Source organism: Gymnodraco acuticeps, unplaced genomic scaffold (genome assembly GCF_902827175.1).
Source record: "Gymnodraco acuticeps unplaced genomic scaffold, fGymAcu1.1, whole genome shotgun sequence".
NCBI classification, from domain to species: Eukaryota; Metazoa; Chordata; class Actinopteri; order Perciformes; family Bathydraconidae; genus Gymnodraco; species Gymnodraco acuticeps.
In genome coordinates, this window is record NW_022991713.1 from 152,579 (window position 1) to 179,044 (window position 26,466).

Here is a 26,466-nt window from a genome sequence, read left to right on the forward strand (position 1 = left end):
TCTCATCTACACCACGAATGAATATGGCCAGTTGAGCAACATCTGTAATGTCAGTGCTCTCATCGATTGCAACTGAAAATGCTACGAATGACTTGACTTTTATTTTTTTCTGGCTATCCAAATCTGCTGAAAGATCGGCAATCCTATCCTTCACTGTATTCCTCGTTAGACTAATGTTGGAAAAAGCCTGTCGCTTCTCAGGACACACGATTTCTGCAGCCTTCAGCATGCATGTTTTCACAAACTCACCCTCAGAGTATGGCTTTGAGGCTGATGCTATTTCGTTAGCAATGAGATAGCTGGCTTTCACGGCTGCGTCACTTATATCTCGGCTCCGGGTAAAAACGGCCTGTTGTTTCTTTAGACCTGATAGCAGGTCATTTATCTTTTCTTTTCTCCGTTGTCCTTGCAAGCAGTCGTATTTCTCTCCATGGTGAGTCTCATAATGGCGGCGAATATTATATTCTTTGGGCACAGCAACTTGCTGCGAACACACCAAGCATACAGGTTTTCCATTTACCTCTGTAAAAAAATAGGATGCGGTCCATTTTTCTTGGAAAACTCGGCACTCCGTGTCCACTTTTCTCTTTTTTGACAGAGACATTTGGGGATGAGAGTGTCAGAGGTTATTGACTGCAATCACTACTCTTACTCATCACTTTTTTTACAGTCTGGCTGCGCTCTCACTGGTACCGGTGCGGTAGTGCGCCCACTAGTGGAAGGATTCAAAATAGCAGTTTTTTTCCCCTCCTCTCATACAGTAGCCTACTTAGCAAAATCCTTCAGCTCCGTGGGCCAAGCTGGAATGCCTCCCGGGCCGGATCCGGCCCGCGGGCCGTATGTTTGCCACCCCTGATCTAGAAGATCCTCTGTCTCTCTCCAGTTAACTAGCGGGCCTTCTAGAGTACCCTGGAACCGAGGGAAACTCTGAAAGAATACGCCCATTGGCTACAAATCAATATATGATTGGTTGATCAAACTGTCAGTCCAAACGTACGCTCTCATTCAGTGCAACGGCCAGGGCATTCGATCAAGGATGTAGAATACCTTGGTTGAAGGATAACAAGATCTGATTGGTTGCTTTCTTTTCTAACACAAAACCACTGAAATGCGTAGTGCATGGTCCGAGAAGGACAAACAAATCAACGTAACACTGTAATATTACAGATCAACAACACAGATACGATTATCATTTATTCATTTTATATACATTTTATTTATATAATTAAATCGATTTTTTGTTTGTTTTATCTGAGTGTTCCAGGGTATTCTCTGAATACCTTGAAGGCCCTGACGGTTCGCCACTGCCCTAAACACATCGAATCAACTGCATAATAATTAGTTATTTCAATCAATATATGTGGTCAAATTCAACGCAGCTATTCAACAATGTTGCCATCGTTTTTAGAATCCTTAGCTGCCAGGCAGATGTCCAAAGCATTATTTTAAGATGAAATGCCTTACCCTGACCTCAGCCCCAGACTTTTTAACTCTAAGAAGAATTTCTGGATTGTAAACTATTTGTCCAGCATGATGTAGAGACAACACAAACTAAACAAGTTGCTGGTGACAACAGTCCGAGCATCTACAAGGCAAAGACAGACCTATGTTTTTTCAGGATTTGGCGGGCCAAAGGTGATACTGACAGACAATGTTAGACTCTTGTGTGAGTAAAAGGACATGTTAGCCTGACATATATATATATATATATATATATATATATATATCAGAGCTCACTGCATTGAGAGGTGATGTTTTGCCCTCTAGTGGTGACTCATTTTGTAATTCAGCTTTAAAAATATATATATTTCATACAATCTGCCAAGTACAGGTCTGTGATCCACAAAATGTTTCTCCTTTGAGTTCAGTATATTAGGGAATGTCCAAAGATTTAAAACGTCTGCAAGGAAGTCAGAGATGTTTAATTACAAAGTCTGTTTAAATGTCAAATGATGTGAAATTGGAATAAAACTGGAGGACTTCATACAGAAATCTCACTAAACCTTTTTAATTGAAAGAAGCTTTCAGATTGTATTGGTCTAAAAAGACTCAAATACATAGCTATTACATTTTTGTAGATTATTTTATAGCAGCGAAGTTGTGTGTGTATAGTAAAATATACTTACTTCTGTTCTCAAACTGTATTGTAACTGTATGGTTATCTGATGTTATGTTATAACATAAGGGAAGTACAATAAACATATTAGGGGAAACCAGGTTCAGGTTTTGAGAGAATAGTCCCAATAGATGAGGCTACCAGCTCAAGGGGTACAAGGGACACAAAAGGTTGGGATGCCCTAAACACATCGAATCAACTGCATAATAATTAGTTATTTCAATCAATATATGTGGTCAAATTCAACGCAGCTATTCAACAATGTTGCCATCGTTTTTAGAATCCTTAGCTGCCAGGCAGATGTCCAAAAACATAATTATTGATATTTTGCTCAATATTGTTTTTCCAGAAACAATTGTACTGTTACTCTGGATGATCCACATATCTAGCTTTAAAAGTGCTCAAAAACTGAATCGGGAGAGATAATCTCTATAAAAACGGGAAATAACTGAAACTATAGGAAGACAAATTGGGAAGAAATGCTTTCCAATCATTGCCTGTGTATATATGTCTGGATGTGTGTGTGTGGCAGGTCTACCTGGAAGCGTGTGAGGCAGTGGTTGAGTGGTGGGAGCGGGTTGACATTCTGCTGCCTGCGTAGTTTCCTGCACCCTCAGCTCCGTGGCTGATCACACACTCTGTCGTTGGGACGCTCTTGGAGATGTACTGCAATACGAACACACCAACATACACATACTGAATGAACTCATTTAAATACTTGTTACTTATGTTATCATTTCTCTGATTACCAACAAATCATACAGTTATTAATGTATACATTATTATAAAGTGATATATAAGGATAAGGGGATTCTCCTGCACAGATCTCATCATCACTTCTCTTTCATTGTTGGTGTTATGCTGACTCATGCACATGTCTTCAGGAGAATGGTAGGTGTTTTTCCACTCTCTTTACCGTCTGTCAGCTCCATATTGCCCTTCGTTTAGACTGGATCAGTATGTATATACACAAAGGCTCTTTTGAAGGCAAAACTGCTCTGGAGGCTAAAAGAAAAAGTTCTTGGTGAAGTTCAAATTTAAGCACCAAAGCTAAATAAAGTCTAGCAGTGACTTCATTAAACGACCAAGGCTCTGCATGCTCAGGTGAACCTGACATCCAGTTCTAATGTCTTCTTCTTCTTTTTCCTTCTTAAGCATTAATGAATATCTGAGGAGATTCTGGAAAACTTGACACCAAAATCCTATTTATAGGATGGGGAATTTAATTAAAAACACTGACATAACTGGATTGATTTCAGCAGCACTTTAATAAGAAAGGGAAGTCTGCCTGGAGATTACAAATGTGACTTCTATGTGTCCTGAATGGATAATTGTAAATGTATTGCTGGCTACCAGAAGCTAGAACAAAATCATAGGGGCCAAAGTGTCTTAGGTAACTGGATCCATCCAACTTTATCCTAACCAGCCTAACAAAAAATAATCATACACATACAGTGGAACAAAAAAGTATTTAGTCAGCCACCAATTGTGCAAGTTCTCCCACTTAAAAAGATGAGAGAGAACTGTAATTTTAATCCTAGGTATACCTCAACTATGAGAGACAAAATGAGAAAAAAAATCCAGAAAATCACATTTTTAAAGAATTTATTTGCAAATTATGGTGGAAAATAAGTATTTGGTCAATAACAAAAGTTCATCTCAATATTTTGTTATATACCCTTTGTTGGCAATGACAGAGGTCAAACGTTTTCTGTAAGTCTTCACAAGGTTTTCACACACTGTTGCTGGTATTTTGGCCCATTCCTCCATGCAGATCTCCTCTAGCAGTGATGTTTTGGGGCTGTCGCTGGGCAACACGGACTTTCAACTCCCTCCAAAGATTTTCTATGGGGTTGAGATCTGGAGACTGGCTAGGCCACTCCAGGACCTTGAAATGCTTCTTACGAAGCCACTCCTTCGTTGCCCGGGCGGTGTGTTTGGGATCATTGTCATGCTGAAAGACCCAGCCACGTTTCATCTTCAATGCCCTTGCGGATGGAAGGAGGTTGTCACTCAAAATCTCACGATACATGGCCCCATTCATTCTTTCCTTTACACGGATCAGTCGTCCTGGTCCCTTTGCAGAAAAACAGCCCCAAAGCATGATGTTTCCACCCCCATGTTTCACAGTAGGTATGGTGTTCTTTGGATGCAACTCAGCATTCTTTCTCCTCCAAACACGTCTAGTTGAGTTTTTACCAAAAAGTTATATTTTGGTTTCATCTGACCATATGACATTCTCCCAATCCTCTTCTGGATCATCTAAATGCTCTCTAGCAAACTTCAGACGGGCCTGGACATGTACTGGCTTAAGCAGGGGGACACGTCTGGCACTGCAGGATGGTAGCCTTTGTTACTTTGGTCCCAGCTCTCTGCAGGTCATTGACTAGGTCCCCCCGTGTGGTTCTGGGATTTTTGCTCACCGTTCTTGTGATAATTTTGACCCCACGTGGTGAGATCTTGCGTGGAGCCCCAGATCGAGGGAGATTATCAGTGGTCTTGTATGTCTTCCATTTTCTAATAATTGCTCCCACAGTTGATTTCTTCACACCAAGCTGCTTACCTATTGCAGATTCAGTCTTCCCAGCCTGGTGCAGGTCTACAATTTTGTTTCTGGTGTCCTTTGACAGCTCTTTGGTCTTGGCCATAGTGGAGTTTGGAGTGTGACTGTTTGAGGTTGTGGACAGGTGTCTTTTATACTGATAACGAGTTCAAACAGGTTCCATTAATACAGTTAACGAGCGGAGGACAGAGGAGGCTCTTAAAGAAGAAGTTACAGGTCTGTGAGAGCCAGAAATCTTGTTTGTTTGTAGGTGACCAAATACTTATTTTACCGAGGAATTTAGCAATTAATTCATTAAAAATCCTACAATGTGATTTCCTGGATTCTTTCCCCCCATTTTGTTTCTCATAGTTGAAGTGTACCTAGGATGAAAATTACAGGCCTCTCATCTTTTTAAGTGGGAGAACTTGCACAATTGGTGGCTGACTAAATACTTTTTTGCCCCACTGTATATAAATAAGTACATAATAACAATATATATACACAAACAGTTCCCAAATTGTGATCAATAAGGTACAATCTTATCTTATCGTATCTATATCCCTCTTTCCAATCAGTGCTTATGCCATTCAAGCTTGTGTTGGTAACTTTTGTTTGTGCCTTGAGAGCAGCTCTGCCTCTGAAAACATGTAGACCCTGTGGACTGCTCAGCATGAAGTGCAAGTGGTCAAAACGGGACTTTACTTCCTGTGATTTAAACCTTAGCATCACTTCTCCTGTACCTGATTCTGGTGTGTATTTCTACAGTTTTGACTCACGTCGACCATGGGGATCTCCTCGGGGCCGGGGCCGGGCCCGGGGTGGTTGGGCCCGTTGGCCAGCATGCGGTTGGGCTGCTCCACACACTGGTTCTGGTTCTGGTGTAGGTGACTGTGCATCTTCTTTCTCTGCTTTCTGGAGGAGTGGTGATGAGGGAACAATAAGTCATCTGGCTAATGTCTAAACTGATTGATCACTATAATTGCTCTTTAAAAATCACGCTCACGCTCTTTACTTATTAGATAATCGTTTAATAGTTAAGGCAATATTATCAAGGTTAGGCAGCCCTGTCACAATTGAACAGGATTGGTGGACCAGAAATAGTTGGTATTATGCCAAATGTTTCAGATGTCAGTGAATTGTTAACAGTTCAATTAAGGAGTGTTTTCTCATCTTAACATCTCAGGTGCTTTCAGTTAAATAACAACATCCAGAGGAGTCAAATTAGCCAATGTTTCACAAAATAGCAAAGATCAAGGAAAATCCCAAAAATAAATATAAATAAATAATAAATAATAGGTTTTATGAAATACCTCCATTTTGCCCTGCTGCAACAGTGAATTAACTTGCACAGCAATGAATCGGTAACCATCTAATAATGCACCCTATTGTAACATTTGAATCACAGGAGACCATTTCTGAACACCAGCTTCTTAAATCCTTCTTAGAAAATTGTAGCCGCTCTGTGTGGTTAAATAGCGAGTCATTTATGTTCCTTTCAACGATACATACTTGGTTTTGCAGTAGGCCACCACACAAACGATGCCAACCACCAGCAGCGCCACACAGATGCCTGTGATCGTCAGCACCCGCCTCTGGTAGAGCTCCTCCGCCTCTGTGGATTGAAACACACACACACACACACACACACACACACACACACACACACACACACACACACACACACGCACACACACACACACACACACACACACACACACACACACACACACACACACACATATTCACACACACATCCATCCATGGCAGACAGACAATCACAAAACAGACAGACAGACACACAAACAGCATGAGCGCTACTCCATTGATGGTGACTACAGAAACATTTTTCTAACAATTAGCTGCTGCCACCCTATCCCCTGTGCTGACTGTAAAACTACTCGTGCTCTAACAAGACACATGCCTTTCAATTTAAACTGTACTACAGTCAAACAGTGCTACTACACAGGAGTAATTCTCAAAGCTCATAAATGTTATGATGAAAAGCAGAGCTACATCCTGAAATAGCCTTCCTGCTGTCCCTGTACACATGTATTTACACGGACATGAGATGTAATGCTACAGATGGCATTGGATGGGATCTGAATGCATGCCTGTATGGATGAAATCCTCAAAAGATAAGTTGTCCAGATGAAAACAAATTAAATAAGCATATTTTGTTCAAAGTGTTGACACCACAATGGGCTGAGAGCATAAAGGTTAAGTATTCAAAACGCTCACCACCACTATAAAGGTCACAAAAAGTGACAAAAAAATGGGAAATATGACACTTCTTTAATATTAATTAATTATTTGATCATTTGTATTTTCCTTTGTTTCTGGGTTCGGTTTTTGTTTCAAGTTTGAATATTCACAGAGGTTTTTACATGACACTGTGGTGGTCAAAATGCAGCCTGGTCTTTTAAAACATATATTCCCGAAACAACTAAACTGCATTGTCTAACCGGTTTTGAGGTAAAAGTATTTTTTACCTACGAGGTTAATCTTTTACTTTGTTATCCTTGCTAATTTGACTAGAGAAAGGCATTTATAGCAAATTAAGTTTTGCTTGAAAAACAGCTGGAACAATTAAACCATGGTATTATGGCATTCATTTCTTTATGATGTGCCAATTTGTCATTAAATGTATTACATGTTATATTTTAGCACAATTTGTCTTTCACCTAAATTAGAAAACACATCCAAGGTACCATAAAAGACAATTAATTTTTCCCTTGGTCATCTATTGAATTGACCTAAAACCGTACAAAATAAATAATATGAAAAATTCTACATTCACGATTTGCTCATCACTTTTGAGGATAGAACTGGTTACAACACTTTTATGTTAAGTGAGAACTTTCCTTTGGGAACATCTTAAGACAGATTTGGATCATGTTACACTAAACTACATTAAACTCTAATAATTCAACATATTGGTTTATCTAGGTTAATTCACATTTTTGGGCCCGCTGTGGTGTAACACTGTGTCTGAAGCGCGACGTCACAATGACAGGGAGCAACAAACAGAACAGAACATGAGGGAATAAAAGGAGAAAAGGCTAAGTGGAGAGGAAGGAGGAGCAGGAGGAAACGAGTAGACAGAGGGAGAGGAGGGGGAGGAGGGGCGTGTCCGGGAGAAAGGCCCGGGGAGAAACTAGTCCCCAGAAACCAGACTGTCCTGACTTTGTCCTGTTATCAGCTAAAACTAGATTAAAAAATGCCCTTGGATTGTTAGTTACGGCTGAATTAAAGTCACAGAAGACCACTGTTTCTCAATGTCATGGACCCACTGTTATGCAAATGTATTAGTTTGAATGTTTCTTATTACTTTGGACTGAAACTGAAGCTGTCTGCTGTGATACCTACAGTATACGCTGAAGACTATCTGTTTATTTACCTACCAGTGGTTTATATGATATAAAGTTGATATAAAGTATGGTCAAATTCATCAGAATGTGTTGATTGATTGTATTTACTAAAATTAATTTACTAAAAGGCAGATTAATTAAACTGTTATGACCTAATCACCTAACCTTCATCTGTCTCCCCTACAGACACGCCACTGAGGAAGAAGGAAGGGGGTTGAAGGAGGGGGGGGGTTCTAAGTAAAGGGCCTCTGTAGGGATTGACAAGCCCATGAGAGGCCTGGCATTGTGTGTGTGTCACAGGGTACTGATACAGAAAAGCGAAAGGGGAAATGGAAAGGCGCTCTCGCTGGCACAGTGGAGCCAACAGCGATGGTGATTTAGGACAGGCGAGCTCTCCACTCTGACATGGAGTCAATCAAGGGCAAAATAATAAGGACGGACTATGCTCAGGCCTTTGGCTCGCTTTTGGCAACACTTTGCAGAAATACTTGCAGCTTGCATGTTTTTATTCGACAGGCTGCTGAAGCCAATATGCACATTGCCAAAGCCCGGGGGACAAGCCAGAGACTTGTAGGTATCGATGAGGCGAAACGCTCTCTGATTGTTGGGGAAAGAAGGTGTTTTTGGCTCCGATACAGTGTCCAATGTAACTTTGATTCATATCAGACCTGTAACATCGTGTTCTAATTCACCTCTGCACTATCTTTCATTTCCATTTCCTTCCTAGTTATTTTATGTCTTTTTTAATGCTTAATGTCAGTAAGGGGGATGCATGCAGAGAAGGGAGGTCACGTGTTAAAGCAGGTTAGTGGGCAGGAGAAAGAGGGACAGGTTGAGGGAGACCTAGTTGTTTTAGAAAAAAGATGGTACAATAATGTGTGACTGTGAGAGGATCTTGGCAAAGCTTTTAAGCACAGCAAAATGAATAATAATGTTCCATACCCATAAATTCAATTCTGAGAAGCTCTGCCAGCGCAGAAAGTTGTCGTGGTAAAAGGAAAGAGACAGATAGGGTCAGGTGTAATGTCCACTTTGGAGCAGATAAATCGTTTTCATGTCTTGTATACACTGAACCAGGATATAAGTTAATTAGTGCCGTCAATCATAGTGATTGACGTGTGTACCGTCCAGTAACAGACAGACAACTCAGACAGCCTCAGCTCTGTGACCCCCAGAAATTATCAACTGAAACGAAACGAAATCAAAAGCGAAGGGAGAAAAATGAACCCAAGGCAGAAGGAAAGAGAAGCCAACGGGCGGGAAAAGGCATGCGGAGACAGACGGACAAAGACAGCAAGACAAGAAGCCACATCACTTACTGCTATATTTACTAGACCTCATTTCTGGAGTACAGGACAACAGACAGAAACAAAATTATAATAGAAAAAACAACAAGATAAAAGAAAGAAAAGACCAAAAGCAGTGAGTTACTCTCCAACATAAAAACACAGTACAGTCGATGAGGCTGGCACAGCGAATGGGGGCGTTTGACTAATGGCAATTGTGCGCCTTTGTATTGATCTACCTCTTGTGTAGCACTTTGTCCCACTACTGCTGCGTACAGCTATTATAACCTTTCATATGATTTACGGAGAAATCGTCTCGGCATTCCCAATTTCCATTACTTTGCATGCATTACCGGCAGTAAAGAGAAATGCCCATACACATTATCTTCTGTCCACCCTGACCTTAAGTACTCTACACTTTGACAGGGTCCTATGTTCGTAGCACTATAAAAAAGCAGGCAGTAACAAATCAACATGGATTTGAAACGAGAGGGAAATGTTGCTTCGACTGACAGAGAGAGCGTCAAAAAGCAAAATAAAAGCACACAGATTTCAGCGGGTAGACGAGGCTTGATGGTGGGGTCAGAAATAAGCAGACGTCACATATAGTATGATATTTCCTGATGTAAAACAGTTACCATAGAAGCATTGCACATTGCTAATTTTGAACTGATTGTCCCAATTTAGGCTAAATGCCTAACTGCCCATACAATCGAAACCGAGTGACGAAACCAACAACCATTGGTAACCATTTTGTGTTATAGACACGAAATTGATTTCCCCATTTTTTTCGTGTCACACAGAACGATTTTAAAAGCAATGTAAATAATAACAAATTAGGAAAAAGAGATTTTTAAAAATATAGATTTCAGTATTCTGACACAGAACGATTTTAGAAGCAATGTATTTATATTGGTAGTATGTTTCGTGCCTGCACCAAATAATAACAAATTAAATAAATAAATACAGATTTCAGTATTCTGAGGCTCTGAGCTCCATTTATTTTCCTCACGGACGGCAAAAAAACTCCGACATTATACTATTTAAAATAAAAGGGTTAGGGTTAGGGTAAGATATTGAGTAAGAAAATGTTTTTATGAACCCCACAACTTCCGGTCTTCCAAGACCCGACTGGACAAAAAGACGTGGTGCAGGCACAAAACATACTACCAATAGAAATACATTGCTTTTAAAATCGTTCTGTGAGACACGAAAAAAATGCGAAAATCGTGTTATGGAACACGAATCAATAGATCAAATTAATTGTGTGACTATAACACGAAATGCTGTGGTTGACGAAACATGCCTAGGATACAAAGCATTAGTTTGAAATGTATGGAATACGTGTTCACTTGCTTTCTTGCTGAGAGTTATATGAGAAAAGTAATACCACTCTCATGTCTGTACGGTAAATATGAAGCTGGGGCCAGGAAACTGTTACCATTAGCGTTAACATTAGCGTTAGCATTAGCATATTAGCTCTGAAGACTGGAAGCAGGGGGACACTATTAGGCTGGCTCTGTCCTTAGTTACAAAGGAAAACGCTTTCAGTACCAATGGTTTCCAAGTAAGATAAGGCAATCGATAATACTGTATGTCAATACTTCTAGCCAAAATATGGTTTAGCGCAAAGCTTCCTGGAAAACAAGTTTTTACACGTTAGCTTTCAATTTAGTTATACAAACATAATGTGTAAGTCAATGAGCTTCAGAGGTGCTTTTTGGTGGATTCTGTTACCATCGGACAGAGCCATGCTAACCCTTTCCCTCTATTTTAAGTCTTTGTGCTAAGCTAAGCTAAATGTTTTCTGGGTGTACTTTCACACACAAGAGGGGGCACTTTCTGTAATGCCCATGTATATACTGCACACTTAACATATGTATAATGTGTTTAATCTGCCTATAGCTCTGTATAATTAGAACTTTAAGCACATAAATAATCATAATGCTTTATTAAAATCATCATTTTACAATGGCTTATAAGGTTAAGTATCATAATACTTAATAATTGCTGGTCACTCACTGACATTTTAGATTCAATGATTTTTTTCCCAATTACTTTAAGCACTCAATGACCAACTATAATGACCAGCTTGTGATGTATTATACTGAATGTGGCGGTACCTCAGGAATTGTATTACTTAAAGCACCCAATGACCACCAAGATTATGATGAATTACAATTAGTTGTATTTCACTATAATCCTTTTAATGTCAGATCACTTTGACTTGACCATTTATGTCATTATTAAATGCTTTCTAATGGGTTATGACTAGTTTTATAAATCATTAGGAATTTTTTTACGCATTAAATAAATATTTATCAACTTAATTCCTTTATGATGCATTGCAGACATGAGCATCATAGATAGTGTTATCCACTAACAAAGAGTTTTTTTTTTTTTAAATGCCAAACTATGATTTCTATTTGGTTTCACTGTTATGAGAAGCAAAACCACCATTATGAACATATTAGAGCTTAACCCTGAAACATTTCAAGCAGCATTTTTGTTAGCCACATGCTACAAAGTCAGATTTTATCAGATGATCCATGGATGCTCCGAGTGAAAACAACATTTAATGTTGTGGATTTTATTCTAATTTCTTAGTACAGTAATGTTTACAACTTTGATTATATTAACATTTGAAATGGTGGATGTGTTTGGATTTCTAGTAATGACTGTTTAAAACAATGTCAGATAAACATTGAATGTGAAGCCTCGATTGTCTGTCTTGCTAAGTAAAATCAAAGAAATATTTATAACTTTGTATAAAAGAGAGGCACAGCAAAGAGTGAGAACTCTCACCCTTGTACAATAATATATATTAACATCAATTAGCAATCAACGTTTTTGTCAACCTATACAGCACCAATGGACCATCTGCAGAGAAAAATTAACAAATGAAAGAAAAACAACTCCTCTTGTATTTATATTATGTTCATTCTCTGTCTCCTCTGTTTCCTTATGTGCATTTCTATGGATCAAGTATTTTGTGTGCAATTTACAGCAAAAAAATACAGAACTTTAAATGTAAATATGTGGTGCTTTTTGTTGAGTTGTCAATTCTGGGGTTATTTTAACCAGCTTTCTAGGGCAATCATCCAGAATGAAATGTGCTCCATGTAAGGTTAGAGCAGTGTGAAACTGAACTTATGTGTGAATTATAAAAAATAACTCTTGTTTGTTTCTGGTGGCCAGAGGAACCAGGGGAGACAGGAAGAGGAAGGGGCGGACTCTCTCTCTCTTCTCTCTCTCCCTCTCTCTCCTCTCCCTCTCTCTCTCTCTCTCTCTCTCTCTCTCTCTCTCTCTCTCCTCCCTCTCTCTCTCTCCCTTCTCCTCTCGATCAATCTACTCATCTCATCGCCCTCGTCTCAACTTCACCGCATCTCCTCTCCTCGGTCTCTCGGGTCGTCTCTCTCTCTCTCTCTCTCTCTCTCACTCACACACACACACACACACACATATACAGTCAGAGTGCTCCCTTCATCCAACCCCTCCGATGTAGCATGCAGCATCTCAGTGAGAAGGAGACAGACAAGAGCAAATGGACATACTGTAGAAACCGGCCATGACGGAGTTTTGACAGCGGTCCCCCGTATAGTCATTGGGACACCTGATGGAGGGAAAACAAGACACAGAGGGGGAGAGGGAGGCGGGGAGGGGTTAGATATACAGAGGGAAGATAAAACAGGAGGAAAGAAAGGGGGAGAAGTACACACAGACAGGAAGAAGGGAGGGGGAGGGGAGAGGGAGGGAGACATTAGAAAGCAGAGAGATGAGGGATTAGAAACAGCACAATCCACCAACTACAGAGAGAGATGACCTGCATACCGTGACATCACCGCCATCAATATGACATCACCGCTACAGTTAACACATCATCACAGTCATGAGGGTCATGTGATGGTGGGGCAGGAAGTATACGAGGGATCAAACGTACAGTCGTTAACCTCACACAAAAATAACTGCTAAGAAAGCTTCATTCTGAATGTTATTTGTATGATGATTAAGCTGCAACCTATTCCAATCTCTTATAATTTAATATGTTCATATTCATTTACAATAAAACATTAATATCAGTCTGTGTCTTCTTCTGGTTATCAGTGTATTTTCAATGCTATGAATTATAATTATAATATCATATAAAAGCTATGTTACATCAACAGCTACAAAAAGCAACTCAAAAAAGATTACATCATATGGAAAGTTGTATATTTAATTTAATGCAATAGAATTCCATTACTTTTCAAAAAGGCTTTTACTAATTTCACCCGTATAGGCATGGAATATGGAAATTGGAAAGTCCCTCACTCTAAATGTGAGTCGAGTGGAAGATCGTTACAGTAAGAAGATCATTGGCTAACATGTCAGCCAGGATATGATAAGCACCATGCAAAGATCAAGGCCTTCATAATAATGGACTATGCACAGAAAACAGTGTGTAGCATAAGCACATTCAAAACAACAGGTGCTGGATCAGAAACAAACTGAAAGCAAAATCAAACAAGCATTGGGGTTCAAACTCCCAGTCTCCCACTGTGGATATTGGATATGTCATCCACAAAAAAGCAGTAACAAAAAAGTATCTGCACACTGAATTGATTTCCACGCAATTTGATTTAATAGAGTGACGTGTCGATTTGACAAAGACCTCGTCAGAAAGACTAGCCGTCTCAAAGTACAAAAAGTAATATGTAGTATATGTACAATACATATTAACACATTATTCAGTCGGTTTTTGTGATTGTGAGAGAAACTACTCTCAAACTGGACCAATCAGAGCAGAGCTTGACAGCACTGTCTGATTAACCTATTTAGGGGACAAAGCATTTGTGAATGTTGATCAGAGCAGCTTCAAAGCAGCTTTACATTTTTGACAAGAGTAATGTACAAATCAATGATCTCATTAACATACATAATATGGAATTAGGAATACTCACTTCCTGGATATGTTCAACCATGCTTATGACCAGGGATGGGACAGTTGCTTTAAAGGGGCCTTTTATGCTCATTTTCAGGTTCAAAAGTGTACGAGTGTATGAATTAGCTGTCCGGCTCTGTTGTGATTGGTTAACCACTTAGAGATGTCTTGCTCTTTAGCCTAACTGGTATAATATGTTGTAGCCCTATCCAATATAAGCAGGAGGAACTTTGGGATTTTTGCCTTTGCAGCCCATTTACATGCACACAAACCTATATAACACACCACAGTAAAGGGAAAGCCCCCAAAAGATAATAACCCCTTCAAAAATTGCTGGGATGCCTCTCCAAAAAATAACATCTTGATGAACTGGAAAGTGCGCAAACCCTCAACTTACTGCTGTTTCACTTTTCTGCTTATCATACCAGAGAAGTGTCTAGCACCGAAAGCATTTGCTTTTAATAATGTAGGCAGCCGGTGTGAGACTCGGGTCAAGAAATGCAGCGTTGTGTGGGTATAATGCACGCCAGTAAATTGTTAGTAATTGAAAACATTTTTAAATTGTATTTCTGATAATAAAACTGATTTTTACGAAATTGTTTTGATTCAATTAAATTAAATCAGAATCAGGTCACACATTACAATTAGTATGAAGTTATAGCTGTGGTTAGAACTCGTGCCAAAACATACTAGTAAAAATGTTGATTAATGTTCCGTGCAGCAATCAGCGTATTTTGAGGTCAAGGTTTAATAAAGCTCGGGTAAGAAATCAAAGCAGTGTTTAATCATGCACATGCAGTGGTCAAGCTGTGAGGGAAAAATGAAAACAACATTCTTGCTTTGACTCACCGCACTTGTCATGACAAAAATCCTGAGATGAACCCTGTAAACTAAGCCTTATAGAAAGAATGACCTTCTGACAAATTGTGTAAAGATTTGAGAAATGTAACAATTTTCACAAGGATAGAAGTATCGGACCGACACACACACAAACACACAGGGCCCTCCACAGTGTGTGAGCATGAAAATGGTTGGAATAGGTTTTGGTATTTCTCGAGCATAAATAGCAGCAACAGTTTACATGCAGCTGCAGAATGTGCTGTTTTGTTTCTGGATGGGTGGCGAGCTGTCAGCGATACCACGGCCTGAATATGATTCATATTCAGGCAACAGCCATCAAACTGAAATGTTGAAACTAACAAGTAGGCTCTAAGCTGCGTCATAATTCATACAAAGTCCAATATATTGTGTTATTATGCTGACAGCTATTATTTTCTGTTAAATCTTATCAGATCTTTAACCCTTAAATGGGCAATCACAATATTTAGGAACATTTATTGATCTCTATCTTCTACATTACCCCCTTATGACAATGTTATTACAACTATAATTATTACACTTGTTACACCCATGATAGCCTACATCATTATAATACCCATATTATACCCATGATAAACTGTTATTACACCTTTATTACACTGTTATTACACCCATATTACACCCATGCAACACCAATATTAAACATAGTCCTCCAACTCATACGACCAAATAGGTAGATTGTTCAAGCGCTTATTAGGACCTATGATCACGTTTTCGACCTCTAGTGCTCCTGTTGACTGCAAACGCTCCGGAGGGTCGTATATTCACAAATAACCCTCTCTGGAAAATCCTAAATTGTAGGATAGTTTGGCCATTAAAATGCTTTTTGATTAGATTTCTAGTGAGAAGTGTATATTGTACTTTCAGAATCCACGTTCAGTGGATGTGTAGGATCTATAGTTTGATAGATATTACGAAGATGATTTGAGGTCTCGCCAGGAGAACGTGTAACGGCAGCGTCCCTGTAAAGTTAGCGTCAACCCTCACAGGGTGAACACAGTATTTCCGGTCTCTAACCGTATTCCCCTCACTGTCAAATGATTTTAAAATGGTATCTGCAGTACTCATCCACTAAAAAACATCAGTTTATCCTTGTTAATTACACAACATTCATTGGTTTAAATTGTGTACACTGCTTTTATGTTTTTCCCATAGAATTTTCCCTTTCGATTCTGAGAGACACATTTATTTTTTCAGAGGTTTTGATAGGCTAAAACATCGAACTACCCATAATCCTCAGCTACCGTTCAAGCTTGGTGATTGGATGTTTTAGCCGCAATGCACGTTGGGATATGGTGTTTATGCGATATGAAATCCGAAAACATTTTTTTTTTTAAATAATACTTTATTCCGAGTGTGCTTGCTTTTCTCTTTGAAAGTCATCACATAACGGCATTGTAATACACGGTTCGGCTGCATTAAATATTACACATCTGCCGTAGTTCTTTATTTATAGAGCCCTGATCAGAAGACCTTTGGACAAACTGGAAGAACTGCCACGGAAACTGAATACGTGACGTGGATCATAAATATATCAGCAATTAAACATTGTATTTACACCATAACGGTGCAGAGCTGATAAAAAAGGACTTGTAGTTTTTAAAGATATTACTGATTTTCTTTGAATATAAGAATGTAAATACTGAGTTGAGAGAATAGTCAGGGGTTTTGAGTGATGGGAGACACATCTATGGATTCAGAATTTCAATAGCTTACCATTAAATGACGGATATACCTTTCTGTCTGTGATGTTTTACAAATCAGATATGAATGTGTATACACATTCATATCTGATATATTACATTATATATACATTATATCAGCTATAATATTTGTGAAATATTATAGCAATATCCTGTACAATGATGTTAAAACATGAATAAAACGACACATCTTCAGATGTTATACATACATAAGTGTCCTACACTAATAATACAAAGTTATTATGGCATTGTATGCTATGTGTTATTTGTAACATCTTCAGAAACTACCTTTCTAACTCCTCATGCAGTTGACTGTTACAGGTCTATACAGGTTCATGGTACAATGCATAAGCTTCAAATCGAGAGACTGAAACTGTATTTTTCTATACCGTTCTGGTTTAATTTCACAATAAAGTTAATAGTAATTATTATGTTCTGGGCTGGACCCGTTCGAGTCCAGTTTTGGATAGTCTGCCGTGGTTACATTCCATTTCAAAGAGCTGTTTGACGCTCAGCGTAACCTTGTCGCACTGCCACTCCAACATCCAATCACAGAGCTTGAGGACTAATCAGGGGGTTTGTAAAGCACAGTGGATGTTGTAGTCCCAAACTATAGCTGAGGATTCTGGGTAGTGTAGTGTCTTCGGAAACTCTGGAGTGTCTAAACTCAGAAAAAACTATTTGTTTCTCCAAATCGAAGGTTAAAAACACAAAAGCATTGTACACTATTTAAACCAATCAATATTGTGTAATTCACAAGGATAAACTGATGTTTTTTAGTGGATGAGTAATGCAGATATCACTGTGTGTAATCATTTGACAGTGAGGGGAATATATCCGGTTTTATTATGAAAGCTTAGAGACTGGAAATACTGTTTTCACCCTGTGAGGGTTGACGCTAACTTTACATGGACGCTGCGGAAAGACGTAGTATACACGTTCTCCTGGCCAGACCTCAAATCATCTTCGTAATATATATCAAACTATAGATCCTACACATCCACTGGACGTAGATTCTAAAAGTACAATATACACTTCTCGCTAGAAATCTAATCAAAAAGCATTTTAATGGCCAAACTATTCCACAATATAGGATTTTCCAGAGAGGGTTATTTGTGAATAAACGACCATCCGGAGCATTTGCAAACAACGGGAGCATGTTGTTTCTTACACGACCACTAGAGGTGCTACACTTTAAAACGTGACTGTGGGTCGCAATAAGCTGCTGAACAATCGATCTATTTGGTCGTTTTTTGTAGGAGGACAGGCTGTAATTACAGTGTTATTACACACATGTTACACATGGATACAGTCAAATGACTGCATTTGTGAGGATACATGATAAGCCGGGTTAAATGAATCCACAAGAGGCCCTCATTTCAATGTAATGTTGAGAAAATAAAGTAAATAAATATATTTGGGAGTGATTCAAATCCTAAAATGTCTTGAATTATGAGTTATAATGAGTATCATGGCTTTTACCCAGCCAGGCGTAATTGATCCAATCTCTCTATTGCTATATTTGATAGTAGATCAGCTTTTACTGCAGTGAAATGAAAAGAAGACATGACATCTCCTCCAACTGCAGTGCACATTACACTGGAGATGAATCACAGCAGTTGGTGAACCACAGTGTTATGATATCATGGGTGTGGCTCCGTTACAGTCATTACAGCTCTCGGGCTCTAATAGCTGTATTGTATTTATTACGGTAATTTAGAGTCTGGTCAACAAAAGTATCCAGTTTTAAAAGGCAAAGGGCCTGCGTGTGATACTGCCCATGTAACTGACCGGGTATCCTTTTCTCCTCTTTCTCACCACTAAAGAGACAACTTGCATTTTGAATCAATTACGGCAAAAACCCTCGGAAGAGCCCACTCAGCAATTTCCCATAGAGTTATAAATAGAGCAGAGAGAAAGAGAGAGGGGGGAGACACGAGGAGCAGAGGCAGCCTTATGCCGGCAGAGCTTTTACTGTATATCATTTCCCTTCTTTCCTCCCTCCACCCTTTCTTTATCTGCACATGCTCTCCTCCCCTCACCCCCCCACACACGACTGTACTGCTCCGAGAACAAGCACAGAGGCAAAATAAAATCCGAAACACCTTTTGTTTCAGAGTGAGAGCAAAGCCGGGGATTCAGTTTGATAGATTCATTATGCAAAGTCTCCATAAATATGAGGAATAAAAACACAGACAGCTGTGGACATTAGGCGCAGGCATCGATACTAGACTGTGCCATTTGTTGATTACAATAGATTAAATTAACTTCATTGATTCAAATGGGGAATCTATAAGTCTCTATCAATCTATATCTGGGAATACACGATCTAATGTTGCTTCCAGACTGGAGTCGCGCAACAACATTAAGATGAATGAGAGCTATGTGCGACTCTACACAGAAAGCTATATGGTGGGCTGAAGGCAGCATAGAGCACACTGAGTTTTCACTAACAGCAGCTCGCCAGGGGGCATGTTTGTATGTCCTGATGTTCACTTCAACCTCCACTCTGTTTTATCCAGGGTGCCTTTCTTTATGGGCTGTCCTCCACTATAACCTACAGACTCCATTTTGCAGTTCCTCCTTTAGGGGATTATACGTTTCCATGGTCGGCACAAAAGGAGCTTCCAAATACCACCTCAACTTTCAGGGATAACAATCTGCTGCGTGCAGGAGCCTCGCAGTGATGCAACAGCAGCAGGATCGTGAGTGTGTGAGCGTAAGTGGGGGTCTACATATCTCTCTGAAGAGAACAAGCCCGGGCAGACAGTCTATAGACAGTGGTCTTATTTACGTCCTGTTTCCACTGGGTCTTACAGACAGGCCAACAAAGGATGACATAGCTGAGGAGGAACTGTAACTCTCTGGGAGCTGCTACATCTTGATAGCCCTGCTGAAGCTTCTTGAAATATGCAGTGTATGTAGCACCATGATGCACAGAAGGTTGTAATTCTGCCCATTTTGCAGCCCTAAATTGCTATATATGCATGTAGTAATGAGTGTACAGTATGCACCCTCTCGAACAAAGTTTTCTGCTTGTCAGCACCATGAAAAAAAAATCCTGATTTATCCTTCAGCAATGACCGGGAGGTATATCAGATGAGAGATAGAGAGAAAGGCAGAGAGGGGAGGGGAGGAGAGGGGAAGCAAGGGAGATAACTATATATATATATATATAGAGGTAGAGAGAGAGAGAAAAATGGAAATGAAGGAACAAAGAGTGTAGATCTGACACCAAAGGATCTAAGGAAGGATTTCTAGCAGATACATCCAATTGTACAGGAAGCAGAACAACAAAACTCTTGATCATGAACGACTATACGCGCCATCTGTTATCCACGCTGTCAGGGGAAGTGTTTGTTACACGTCGACAAAATGACCCCGCATGTATGGCAAGATGGAACTTAAAGGTAACTCCCTCCAGTTTAGAAGATGTTCATTTCGCAAAGTGGGAAACAAAGCATTTTTCTCGGCTGAGGTTAATGCAAAGCTTTGGTTGCATATAGCGTTTGTGTTACATTGTGCTCACAGACAATGGCCTGCTGCGCCTCTTATTGTGTGCATAGTTACCAGATAATTGCTAGTATGATGTCATTTGCCTCCTCTATTACATTAGTGTAAGATGCTACAAACTCCAGTTATCTTCAATGTAACCAGAGGTTTACTGTCATTATATCCAGTGTCAGAAATGAAGGAGGGCAAAGGGCGAAAATGCCCCAAGAAAATATGACAAGTTTATGCTAATAAATCCTAATCCTACACTCAACCAGCATTTTATTTTTATTAAATTAATTGAATTGCCATTTTGTCTCATTCATTAAACCTAGACATTTTATCTGGGCTTATTACACGTTGAAAACAACAACCTTACGCACAAAATAGTTTTTTGAATTTTGAAGTGACTACACATCTTGTATCTTGTGCTGCCTATAACACTCGACAGTAAAGGTAAAACCCCCAAAAGAATAATGTGGCCGCTTTAATTTCCAACACTGGTTGTATACCACATGGCCAACATGCTTGAACTGTAAGTGGGGACATGTTCATATAAATAAATGTCTGTTCATCTTGGAAATCAGTGAATATATAGCAGTCTGGTAGCCCTTTCCTGGGAAGAATCCTCCCACTCACAGGAAGTGCTGCGTTTTATGTTAGCAGTTTATTTCAAATAAACAGCAAAAGGAGGACTAGATACTTAGCAAGCAGTGAACCCTGTTAACAGCTCCTGTTCTGCAGCAAGGCAGAAATAGCTGTGGCATTTCCATTACTACATTTCAGATCTAGTTTGCTGTGTATGTGATCCCTAGTTTTCCTAACGTCCTGTTTCCTCCCCACAGGGACAACGGAAAACATGGCGACACAAACAGTTACAGCGCAGAGGCAGAAAAGAAAGGGAGGACTAATGTTTTCCCAGCCTTATCTGCCAAACAACATAGCGTATCTTGTCACAAAGTCAAAGTTGTTTTGCTAGTCTTGGTAGTCCTGCATTCACTGCATGTGAACGCAGCACGGGGCAACACCAAGTTTCAGCTACAACGTCATAGTGCAACCTACCAACAGCAGGATAAGTGTGACGCATTGATATCAATATTGGTATAGACAGTAGATGTGTTCATTCAGGGGGGAGGGTTTGATTCATTCACATATAAATAAAAAAAGCCTATATAGTCCCCACATATATGAGAAGAGAATATCTTTGATCCAAGCATTAACAGGAAGAAGGGCTGAACTAAGAGAAAAATCACAATTACTAATATGTCTGCTACTACACGATGGACAGCTCCATGGATTTCTCAATTTACAGCACAGATAGGCTTGATACGTATATCAGAGCCATGGTTAGGGCCATAGAATCTTACTTAGTTAATAGGCTAACAAGAGGCCTACATTCCTGTCATTTTGCTCATCAAGAATTTGGCTCGCCCTCAAATTGCTTGCAGTTGCGAGTACGTAAGCAAATAAGTAATACAACTACAGCAAGTTTTCCAAATTGAAGGGAGACAACTTAAAAACAGATGGACATGCATTAATTATGCAAGTATCACATTTTAAAATGCAGTGTGACTGTTGCAGTCATTTTTCAGTAAACAGTAAATTATGGATTCATTTTCACACAAACTCACCGCTGACAAGGACTTTTGCTATTTTCCTAACTTACCCACAATCCCCTGCTGGATAAAGCATTGTAATACATTACAGATAACTCTCAATCTTGGCAGCTAGCTATAAGGAATTCTCAATAGAGTGGCAAAGTCACGCCCATCTACTTCCGGTCCATGGGACCTTATTTCGGAAAAAAAGTCAATGAAGACAGAAAGCTTATCTTTCGATCCTGTTTGAATTGTGCCATGAATTACACATATGATGTTTGTCAATCTTAACAAATCATTTCCATGTCAAAAAGTCACAGTTTGTCATAATACTGTTGAAATATAAGACTATGAAAAATCTGCAACTAGAAAGACTACACATCCCAGAGTCGCGTAAGTGATGTCATAACTGATGTCACAATTGTTTTCCTCCACCAAATAAGAGATAGCTAAGATAAGATAACTTTAACAAGATGCCTGTGTGCTTAGTACCAGGTTGTTATCATACCAGTAATGGGTCTTGCTCGTTCTTTCGCTTCCCGTCTGATTAAAGGACCAGGAGTGGCTGGATCAAGTTAGCTACCTAGCTAGTAGCAAGCACGTTAGTTAACATTACAGTCTTAGCCTTGTCATTTTTATTAGCCTTAACATGAAGTGACATTAAGTAACCCAAAATGTTAAACAGTAAGAGTAGTAGTCATATTTTGTGAACCCTTTGAAGAGTAATGTCACACTGGTGTGATCATTCTTAATACACCATTTAAGCCCGGGGGAGAAATGCTAACGCTAACGCTACATTAGCATCGGCGATCTGTTCTACTTCATTTTATCTGCACAAATGGTTGACATTAAACATTAAAAAGATCAGGCAGGCAGGCAGGCAGGCAGGCAGGCAGGCAGGCAGGCAGGCAGGCAGGCAGGCAGCAGGCAGCTTTGCATGACATTCTTCTGGACGTGTTTCATTGTGTTGATAGTGAGGGTAGACAATCCCTTTTTTGACAAGACAGTAGTGACGGCCATAGTGTATTGTTGTGCTAGTCTGCGAGACCAGAGATGTAGTTCATTGAGCGTTTCACACACACAAATGTGTTGTCTTCACAGTTTTGCGACACATTTTTATTTTTTTGACTTACAAAATTATCTTTTAAATTGACAAACTTCATATGTGTAATTTACGGAGCCCCCTATGGGACATGGAGAAGGGAAACAAAATTATTTGAAAAAAATAATAATAATAATGTTTTGCGAGATCTCGCAAAACCTTTCATTTAGCTCAATGTACTTCCTGGTCAGTTCGGCTGCTACGGCAACACAGAAACCACAACAATGGAGTGGTTCATCGATTTTACTTTGAGCTTGGCCTTAAATATAAAGATATCAAATCAGTGCTTGTCAATAGGCACGGGTTTCACACATAGACTATATATATAAAGGGTTTCACATAAGTGTAGACACCTCAAGAGAACACTCAGAGCGAGGGACGTGGCACAATTCAAACGGGATCGAAAGATAATCTTTCTCTCTCCATTGACTTCAATACATAATTTTTTTCCGAAATAAGGTCCCATGGAGCTCCCCCGGAAGGGGAGAGACTTCACCACTCTATAGACTGTCAATGTGGTTGCTTAGTAACTAACTAGCATAGCTGCTAACCGTGGCTAATAACAGATAGTTGTGAGTGAAAATGAATAAGTTAATTAAGTATAGGCACTTGATAAAACTATAGTCCAATAACTCTTTTGAGGTATTCAATCAAAACTTCTCCACTCTTTGCTTTATGAGGTGCCCTCAGCATCAGGGGCGGCGCCAGGGGGGAGCTAGGGGGTGCTGAAGCACCCCCCAGGATTGCCAAAGCACCCCCTAAGCACCCCCAAGAAATGTTTTTTGTTTTGTTCGAAAATAATAATAATTGTTATTAAATTAATTTTTATTAAATTAATATTATTGATTACATCAATGCAAATGTGAAACAAACACATTTTTGACCAAAAACATAAAGCCAACACAGGTGATATGATTAGGCCAATGGCCAGCACCGATTCGATTTTTGACCTACCCATAGGCTAAATGACTTTGTGACACTTGAGTGACTTCCTGTTAGCTAGAGCGCCAACTTATTTGCTAACAGCAAAGTGAAAAATTGATCGTTTTTTAGTCCTTAAACGTCCACCTGTGGACACTCAATCAAAACCACCTGAAAGCGAGAGGGATTCTGCACATAATAGCATAGCCTCATGAGTACAAGTAGCTTACTTCTGGGTCTCTGTGTTTCAGTCAAGCTCTGCTCTGTGTGTGCGTGGCACGAGCCATTTTGTGTGCGTGCGCGAGCGAGCGAGAGAGCTCACGCACCGGTGGGTAGGCCTATCTACTGGAGATCGTTGTGGTTAGCATCTGGTGCTAGCTAGCCAAGCTAACGGATATAAGGAGCTTTTTCAACAACAAGGTGGAGGGAGAACTCTCTCCTGTCAGACTGAGAGTCTCAGATAACCTCAGCTCAGGTGAAGTAAAGGACTCTCAGTGTTTAGATAGTTATCTTTAGTCTAGTTATCTCAGTGGGTCTCAAACGGTTTGTTTTAAAAGGGGAGTTGTAAAATATCTATAAAGAAATAGAAAATCTGTTTACAGTTCTGTTTCATCTGGGTGTTGAGGGATGTATCCATAGATCTCTTCAGGTTGCTCTCAAAGTGCACCAGATTGATGCTTTTAACTTCAATATTTAAAAAAAACCTTCCCGGGGAAGCATGCCCCCGGACCCCATTAGAGGAGGTGAGGTCCCTCCTAGAGGACGTGAGGTCCACTCCCCACTTGTACAAATAGCACTTTAGCCCTGCTTACACCTATATGCCGTGAGCTGATTATCGAGCCTTCATTGTAACAGTCGCGGGTGCACTGTGTGTGTGTGTGTGTGGGGAGTGTTGCAGTAGAAAATTCAACTGTAGCGCTGGTAATGTTTGAGCACCCTCTATGAAACGTCAAGCTACCCCACAGTAGGGGTTTCACAACTACCAATATTTACTAGTCGACACGTTTTTCAAAATAGCAGTCGACTAGTCGACACGTCATAATAAAGACACACAAAGAGAGGTGTACAACTGTATTTTATATTGGAACTCATACAGTTACATTAAACACTGCATTTTAATTTGTGTTACATGGCTGAGTAAATAACAAACAGTAACTGGACTCACCAAAATCGACAGCAAAAAACTCTGTTTACTGAAATGCCACGTAAATCCAGTGCGCAACAGCGCATTGCGCAACACTTTACTTGCTGTCCTCCACGATAACGTCCACCTTTCCAGATTTTTGGTTTGCGTTGAGGAACACCAACGCATCGACATGTGGGGAAGGAGGCTTGACCGCTTTCGGGTGACAGTGTTGCCTGCCAGGGAAAAAATCCTCTCACTCGGGGTGCCTGTGGCTGGAATTGCCAGGTAGCTCCTCGAAAGCTTGGCTAAACGGGGGACGCGGTGCACATTTTCTGCCCACCACTCCAGTGGGTTATCCATTGTGGGGATATGCAGTGTCCGCTGGCAGTAATCCCGTAGCTCATCATCCGCATCACTGTTGACCCGTTTTTTTGCTGCTCGTCTGCCTCTGTCCTGTGCTGACGCCGGTCCGTTGCTCACTGGTGCTAGCATTACTGCTAGTGCTAGCTGTCGGCAGCGGGTGTCTCATCTTCAGATGGTTGTGCATAGCAGATGTATTTTTGTTGTACTTCAGTACAGCTGTACACAACTGACACTTCACTGTGGAGTTGGTTACATCTTTGTTGAAGTACTGCCATACATAAGAATGTCGGACGTGTTTTGGAGCATTTTGCAGCACCTCGTTTACCTCCATTTTTTTCACGACTAGTTGACTAGGGCCTACAGCGCCGACTAGTGGTAAAGGTAGTCGACTAGTCGACTAGTCGATTAGTTGGTGAAACCCCTACCCCACAGCACCCCCTAGAGTTAATCTCTGGCGCCGCCACTGCTCAGCATGCAGAGCATTTCATGGTGACATGCCAACAGGGTGACCGACACATGCCCCTTTCACACCAGCGCTTTTTCAGCTCCGGCTCGGAGCTGGAGCCTGAAAAGCGCCGGTTTTTCCTGTTCACACCGCAGCGGCGCCGGTTCTTAGCTCCGGAATCGGGTTCACTTCCAACTCCAAAAAATTGTCGGTCTAGAGGCAAGAGCTTCGGAGCTAAGAGGTGGCGTCGCTTACGTCTCTCTTACGTCGAGGCGTGCAGGAAACTAAACCCTCCTCCCCTGAACATGGGTCGACTGTCATGCCTGCCTACAAGCAGTAGTGCTTATAAACACACTTTATAAAGTCAGGCAACACTAACCAGGCTTCGTGTGATTCTGTTTATTTGTACCTTACTTTGACCATCCGTTCATTGTTATTGATCATTGTGGAGGGAGGCAGACGTTTTGTTTTGTATTATAGCAGCTATCGGATGGAATCAATACATGGGCTGCACAGGTTGTCGTGTCCGACTATCACAAGTAGAATCATAATAAAAATACGCCGGTAAAATGTGCCTGTAGAAAACGGTTTATGCCACAAT

The 26,466-nt window shown here is 40.2% G+C and overlaps 1 protein-coding gene across 3 annotated transcripts in view; it reads right to left on the bottom strand.

Annotated features, from left to right (window-relative positions):
• The window catches only part of nrg2b (neuregulin 2b), a 78,110-nt gene that overhangs the window by 9,609 nt on the left and 42,035 nt on the right, over nucleotides 1-26,466 (bottom strand). Inside the window, exons 5-9 of one of the 3 annotated variants that reach the window (XM_034198937.1) lie at nucleotides 12,870-12,928; nucleotides 8,972-8,995; nucleotides 6,171-6,273; nucleotides 5,402-5,573; nucleotides 2,655-2,782 (exon numbers count right to left, since the gene is read on the bottom strand). In XM_034198937.1, the coding sequence (XP_034054828.1) occupies nucleotides 2,655-2,782; nucleotides 5,402-5,573; nucleotides 6,171-6,273; nucleotides 8,972-8,995; nucleotides 12,870-12,928 (486 nt within the window). The remainder of the gene's footprint in view (nucleotides 1-2,654; nucleotides 2,783-5,401; nucleotides 5,574-6,170; nucleotides 6,274-8,971; nucleotides 8,996-12,869; nucleotides 12,929-26,466) is intronic. The other 2 variants (XM_034198939.1, XM_034198938.1) reach the window with 2 other exon arrangements.